The sequence below is a fragment of the Arachis duranensis genome, chromosome 4 (assembly GCF_000817695.3).
Source record: "Arachis duranensis cultivar V14167 chromosome 4, aradu.V14167.gnm2.J7QH, whole genome shotgun sequence".
NCBI classification, from domain to species: domain Eukaryota; kingdom Viridiplantae; phylum Streptophyta; class Magnoliopsida; order Fabales; family Fabaceae; genus Arachis; species Arachis duranensis.
Window position 1 is genome coordinate 11864098 of NC_029775.3, and position 8042 is coordinate 11872139.

The window sequence follows — 8042 nt, forward strand, 5'->3', positions numbered from 1 at the left end:
AAAAGTAGGATAATAATAAGAATTAAATTAAATATAAAGTATCTATCTTTAAAAATATCTTCTAATTAATAATCTTTAAATAATTTTCGGTTAAATAGTAATTTAGTGAAAATTAGAGATAAGTAAATTAATCCTTCTCTGTTTATAAAATAAGGTTAAAATCTATATATTAAAATTAAGGCATATGAATAGCTCATTATTTTTCAATTATAAAAATTCTAAATAATAAATAAGAGTTTACTCATTTTTTATATAAAAATATCTAAAATGTAGTATTAAATAAATATAATACATCATAATAATTTATTAATAACTTTTAAAAATTTAGGGATCTTACACTGTCATTCCTCTACCATTCCATGTACCTGGTGAACAATTTGTTATTTATCAGGATCTAGAACGTGTAGAGAACGTTGTTGACAAGGCAGAGAGCCAAAATACCATGTTTTTTGCTTGGATGGATGCTAACAAGGAATATACATAATGACCACCCTGACATATTCTGAGTTTCCTATAAAGTCTGTGTGGCAAAGAGATGGGAAAATATGGACACCAAGAAAAAGGGGATTCTCTATTGGTAGATTGACACATGTTCCTACAACAAGTGGAGAAGACTATTACCTTCGCCTTCTACTGAATATTCAGATGGATTACGCTAACTTTGAAGACATAAAGACGGTGAATTGTGTAACTAATGATACATTTTAGGATGCCTGCTTTACTCCTTGGTTGTTGCAAGATGATAGAGAGTTTATAGATGCCTTAAATGAAGTATAAATTTGGGCATCTGCATCACATGTGAAGAGGCTATTTGCAATTTTATTGGTATCAAATAGTCTTTCAAGACCTGACATTGTCTGGGAGAATTGTTGGCTGCAACTTTCAGATGATATTCTACATCGACATCAAAGGCATTTGAACATGAATGGTATAAATGTTACTATCTTATTTATATATTTCATAACTTCAAATAATATCTTATGGATAGATATAGTTTGTTGACCTAGCTTTTTTCTAAATTGTGATAGATTTAGTTATGTTTGATGAGTATATCATGAATTTTACATTGTCAGACATAGAAGATATCATACATTCTTATGGAAAGAGCTTGCAAGAATATCCTCCAATGTCAATCCCTTCTGGTAGTAACTATTCAATGCAGGATGCATGACTAATAATAGAGGAACTCAGGTATTACAGACGTCAATTAGAGACCTTAACATCATTGATTTTGTGCATGGTGACTATGGAACAGAAGAAAGCGTATGACAGGGTTATGAGGGTTGTGAATGGATCCGAGGAAGGATTTTTTTTCCGTTATGGTCATGGTGGTTGCAGTAAAATATTCATTTACAATTTAATGTCAGCAAAAGTTAGATCAAGGGGTAAAATAGTGCTTACTGTGGCTTCCAGTGGAATAGCACCGCTTCTCCTAATAAATGGTAGGATTGCACACTCTAGATTCAAGATACTTATAACTGTAGATGAATATTCTACGTATAATATCCGACAAGGCTCACTCCTTGCCAAATTGTTGATAAAGATAGATTTAATAATCTGGGATGAGGCACCTATGCTTAGCAGGTATTGTTATGAGGCACTGGATATATGTTTGAGAGATATTATAACGCATGCATCAATTGCTAATTGTGAGCGTCCATTCAGAGGAAATGTAGTTGTACTCGGTGGAGACTTTAGACAAATATTGCCTATAATTACACGAGGATCTCGACAGGATATAGTGCATGCAACCATAAATTCTTCGTATCTTTGGGAGTTTGCTGAAGTCATGTGACTGTCAAGGAACATGAGGCTAACTATGAGATGTGAAAAAACCAACAGAAAATCAAGGAATTTAGTGATTGATTGTTAAAAGTTGGTGATGACCTATGATGAGCGGATAATTTATATGCTTTTTGGCATTGTTTTTAGGTAGTTTTTAGTAGGATCTAGCTACTTTAGGGATGTTTTTATTAGTTTTATGTTAAATTCACATTTCTGGACTTTACTATGAGTTTATGTATTTTTCTGTGATTTCAGGTATTTTTTGGCTGAAATTGAGGGACTTGAGCAAAAGTCTGATAGAGGGCTGACAAAGGACAGCTGATGCTGTTGGATTCTGACCTCCCTGCACTTGAAATGGCTTTTCTGGAGCTACAGAACTCCAAATGGCGTGCTCTCAACGGCGTTGAAAAGTAGACATCCAGGGCTTTCCAACAATATATAATGGTCCATACTTTATTTGAGCTTAGACGACGCAAACTGGCATTTAACGCCAGTTCCATGTTGCATTCTGGAGTAAAACGCCAGAAACACGTCACGAACCAGAGTTAAACGCCAAAACACGTTACAACTTGGCGTTTAACTCCAAGAGAAGCCTTTGCACGTGTAAAGCTCAAGTTTAGCCCAAGCACACACTAAAGTGGGCCCCGAAAGTGGATTTCTGCATTTAAACTTATTTCTGTAAACCCTAGTAACTAGTCTCGTATAAATAGAACATTTTACTATTGTATTAGACGTCTTTTGATTAATCTTTAGTGAGTGTATGCAATTTTAGACCTTCAAAGGGGGCTGGTCATTTGGCCATGCCTGGACCACCACTTATGTATTTTCAACGGTGGAGTTTCTATACACCATAGATTAAGGGTGTGGAGCTCTGCTGTACCTCGAGTTTTAATGCAATTACTACTATTTTCTATTCAATTCATGCTTATTCTTATTCTAAGATATTCGCTGACCTTCAACCTAATGGATGAGATGATCCTTGACACTCATAATCATCCATCCTTATGAACGCGTACTTGACAACCACTTCCGCTCTACCTTAGACCGAGCGCATATCTCTTGGATTCCTTAATCAGAATCTTCGTGGTATAAGCTAGAATTATTGGCGGCCATTCTTGAGAATCCGAAAAGTCTAAACCTTGTCTGTGGTATTCCGAGTAGGATTCAGGGATTGAATGACTGTGACAAGCTTCAAACTCGCGATTGTTGGGCGTGGTGACAGACGCAAAAGAATCAATGGATTCTATTCCGACATGATCGAGAACCGTTAAGAAGGATTGGATGAAAGCAGTAGGAAAGTAGAGATTCAGAAGGAACACAGCATCTCCATACACTTGTCTAAAATTCCTACCAATGAATTACATAAGTACTTCTATCTTTATTTTATGCTTTATTTATTATTAATTTTGAAAACTCCATAACCATTTATTATCCGCCTAACTGAGATTTACAAGATGACCATAGCTTGCTTCATTCCAACAATCTCCGTGGGATCGACCCTTGCTCACGTAAGGTTTATTACTTAGACGACCTAGTGCACTTGCTGGTTAGTTGTGTGAAGTTGTGAAGAATGTGAGTGAACCATAGTAGTGTGCACCAAGTTTTTGGAGCCATTGCTAAGAATTTTAAAGTTATGAAAAGAGTGAATCACAATTTTGCCTATCAACCTACTAGGAGGTAACCTAGATAGAGAGTTAGAAATTGAGATGCCTATGGATATGATAGTTCCAGATTCTGAATAAGCATTTGATGAGTTAATCGACTTTGTCTTTCCAGGCTTGGTGCATAGCTATCAGTCAAGCATTTACTTTAATGATCAAACATACTAGCACCGACCGTAGACATTGTTGACAAGATAAATGGTCAACTACTATCAATTATTCCTGGTGATGAAAATATGTATCTTAATTCAGACAATCTTTGTGTTGATGAAGGTAATATGGAAAGCCACATGAAATTCTTTGGTCCAAAAGTATTGAATGCTCTTAATTGTTCTAGTCTTCCACCTTATAAGCTCACACTTAAGATTGGTGTTCTAGTAATGCTACTTAGGAATATAGATCATTCAAATGGCTTATGCAATGGTACACGCCTACAGGTTAGGAGATTTGAAAACCACTTAGTTGAATGCGAAATACTAACAGAGACCAGAATAAGAAAAATTACATTAATCCCAAGAATGAATATGGTTCCAAATAATGACAGAATTTCAATAAAGTTTTAGAGAAGATAATTTTCATTGATAGTATCTTTTGGTATGACAATCAACAAGGCTCAAGGACAGACGTTGAAAACTGTGGGTCTATTTTTACCAAGACCGATTTTTACGCATGGATAGTTATATGTGGCACTTTCAAGAGTTAAGAGCAAACAAGGGATAAAGGTTTTAATTCAGAATTATGAAGGGGTCTCTAAGAATTGCACAATTAATGTTATGTATAGATAAGTCTTTGATAAATTGCGATGATCATGTACTGTTTAATCAATTGATATCTCTTTGTTATGAATTGTGTTATTTCATTTTTTTTTTGTAGTTAGATATAAATTATTAGATAAATAACATATAAATTTTATTTGATACAAAAACAAAAAAATACAACATATAGATGTACAACGATCAATATTAGAGACAAAAAAAATATTTATGCACATTTTCTCATAGAAATTAAGACATTATTGATTTATTACATATTATGACTTTTTACTTAATTAATCCAATTGTTTAGTGAACTTCTTTGTTATGTACTATTGTTTATTATTCACATGAATAAAAAGATATAAATTGAGTTTGATTTAAAGTTTAATGTGTTGAAGAGTACTTTGGTTAAAAATACTTCAGATATAAATAAAATATTAAATATTTTCCATGCATTGCACTGGTATATATGTAACACCCTAACTACCAAAGTTCACGCTTCCGGCTGCGCAACTCTGATAGCTCGGACATTACGATGACACTTATACTATTTAATACTAAAATATGAGCATGTTTAAAACTTTAAACCGCAATACCGCTCCCAAGAATACTTTCGTTCGACAACGTACGTCCATAGATACCATATAACTTACAAAAACTCATAAAGGATACATCCATATAGATACATATATTTATAAATAATATCACAAGCAGTATTCAATACAATTCCTATCCCTGTTACAGAATATATCAAGATAAAGGCGAGGGTACAATAAACCATAACTAAAACAATACAGAGCATCACAATAACAATTAAATAAGCTCTTCGTAACTTCTGCGCCCATATCCTGAAAGGGAAAAAATGTAGGGGGTGAGAACATCATCCTCGAAAGGGTTCTCAGTAGAGGATTTTTGGGAATTACTGTAATAGGATACGTGAAGATAAACCGTACCAGTGATTCATAACTGTCTTATGCCTCTTTTCAAAAACAACGGTTTACAATAAAAGTAAAGTCGGAAATCCTTTCTCAAAGAAGAACCGTTCAATTCTCAAAACTCAAAAGCCTTTCAAAAAGGTTTAACCATGCTGAACTAAATTAGCATTTCATACTTTTCCAAAACCAGAAACCCAAAACCGAAACTAATCATCGGTCCATCTTATTTCACCCACGGCCCTAGGCCCAAACAATCCAACCATCAACCAATCACCACAGTCCAACAGAGTCTCAGTAGCAATCACAAATAGGAAGATGCAAGCACAAACAAACAGTTATTGCAAGTAGAACAATTAGCAGTTAATCACATAGGCAAACCAAGTACAGTATGCACACCAAAACAATGTCACATAGATGCATATGATGCATGCCTATCCCTAGTGGCTGATGATATCATCTGTCGATTATATAGCCAACTCGACACGTCCTGGTAGCTAACCATGGACAGAAACACCCATCGCGGAACAATTAGGTTTGAGCTACAACCCATTGCTACTATCCGCTCAACCCAGAGCCAGTGGAATAACCACTACTACGGCTACTACCCAGGCGGGTGTTTAAAAGCTCAACCTGGAGCGAGTGGAATCACCACTACTACCGCTACTACCCAGGCATCACAGTCTCTGACCTGGGGCAAGTGGGACGAACCACAACCCTTGCTACTACCCAGGTATCTCAAGCATATATTCATTCAGTCCCAACCATGGATCAACATCCATCTCAGCCATCCGGCTTAAATTCATAATTCATAGTCAGCCATACAGCCCATAATTCATTCGGCAATTAGCCATAAATCAATATCATACACAGCCATTCTGGCTCACAGTTCAATTCAAAACCAGCCAATATTCATAATCATACACAGCAATTCCGGCCCATAACAAACAACACTTCCACCATTCAACATCATCAAATTTATAAAATCGGCGTTTAAGCCATAAATCACTTTTCTCAAGCCATTTCACTTTGAAATCAAATTTCAACTCTTTTCAGCTTTGGCTTTAAAGATCTCATTTCTCAAATCATCTCAGGCTCATAAGCCAAATTTACTCAAAGTGAGTTCCCTTTTTTAAAACAAAGCCACTCTCGGTATTCTCTTTCCAAAACTTCCAAAACCATGGCAAGTTAAGGATTTATTTCAAAGTATTCAAAACCACCCATCCAACAATGGAATTTTATAACAAAAGCTTTTCGGCAGAGTCCCAAGTCTTTAGGGAAGCTCAACTTATATCAATTCCTTCAAATTCATTGAAACTCTTAAAATCATGGATTCTCGGTTCAAGTAAATAAAATTAAATTTATTATGAAACCGACCATACAAAATCACAATTTCCAACCCGGTCCAAAAATCAAATCATTTGAAACGGAATCGGTTCATTTGAATCAAACCACTTTCAGGTTTCTTTTTGGAACCCATTTTTCTAACTCTTCCAAAATGCCTCAAACTTAATTACTCAATCAAAAGTCTAGATTCTTTTAAAATCACTAAAAGCTTCTTTTTATATTGAAATTAATATTAGAGCATCATTCGTTCCTTCAGTGATTCAAACGGTAAAAATAGTTCATTTCTAAATAAGTCGAACTCAAGGCATAAAGTTCACTAAATAAATTAAGCTTGAAAACATAAATATTCTCTTAATAAATCAAATAATACAACTTCTCAACTCCAACCCGTTTTAAATAATTTTTCAAATAAGACTAGGATTTTGTAGAAATTTCGGCAACACCTCTCCTAAAACTTGGACTTTTGCCACCCGGTTTGGGTCCCAACTAAACCGTTTCTCATTCCTTTTCAACAGCTCAAAACCAGAAATCAATTCAAAAGCAAGCTAAATCCAACAGTCACCTCAGTGGCATATCTCAAGGAAACCATTTCAAAATCAACTCAATATCAACCGTTTAACTCATTTCCAAAACTTTAAAGAAACGGCTCAGTAACAAATCATTTGTCAAAAACCAAGTCAATTAAAGTAAACCATGCTGAATTCAAAAGTGCATTCGACTTTTCACATCACCAAAATAAACAACTCAATTCAAAACAATCCTCAATGAATTAAACTCAAATTTCAAAACTTTAAAGAATCAGCTTCAAAACATTACATTTTGCAAAGCCGCACAACAATTCAGCCAAACCAACATCCATAAACATTCGAGTCAATCAAATAATACATAAGGCCGATACAATCACCAAATACACATTTTCTCACATCAGTATCCATATGTAATAATTCCAACATATAAAAATATAGTTTTTGGAAAGCACCCCTACCTCAAAACGCAAATTCCATAATCCAAACGCCTCATAAGTTCTTTCCACCTCAACTCGAAATTAAAGGCAGCTTCAAAGCACAGCCCCACACATTTTCGCAGCAGCATAAACAGCTCTAAATTACAACAAGCAACCTCAGTTACTAAATCCTAAAAACATTAATACCGTAAAGGCTTTAATACACGTACGGGACACTAACGTAGGGCTTTCGAAAACCGATATACTCACCGAATTAAGAAAATGGAACAGCTACGATTTCGAACCGGCCTGGCAACGGCTCTGTCGGCGGCCAGAAGCTCCGGTGGGTCATCTATAAAAAACCGCGCAGCATCAAAACCTTCTCGAAACTCAAAATGACCGGAACCACAAATTTAAAACCCTTACCGGTAGAGTTCTCTGGCGACGGCAGTGAAGTTTTGGGCGGCAGGAGCGACGGCTTGAGCGGCACCCAGGAGCTGGTAGCAGTGGCGATAGCTCCCTGCCTGCTCTTCTGATCGCACTTCCTCTTCCTCAGATCGGACCGGTGGCAAACCCGACAGAGGCCACATTGGCGACGTGAACGGCGGCTGGTTGCGGT

General features: G+C 35.8%; 1 protein-coding gene across 1 annotated transcript; it reads left to right on the forward strand.

Annotated features, from left to right (window-relative positions):
- Window positions 1-1246: 1246 nt before the first annotated feature.
- LOC110280418 (uncharacterized) lies at window positions 1247-1795 on the forward strand. The gene has a single exon (XM_021141450.1). It carries the CDS (start codon window positions 1247-1249, stop codon window positions 1793-1795), a length of 549 nt encoding a protein of 182 aa, XP_020997109.1.
- Window positions 1796-8042: the final 6247 nt, after the last annotated feature.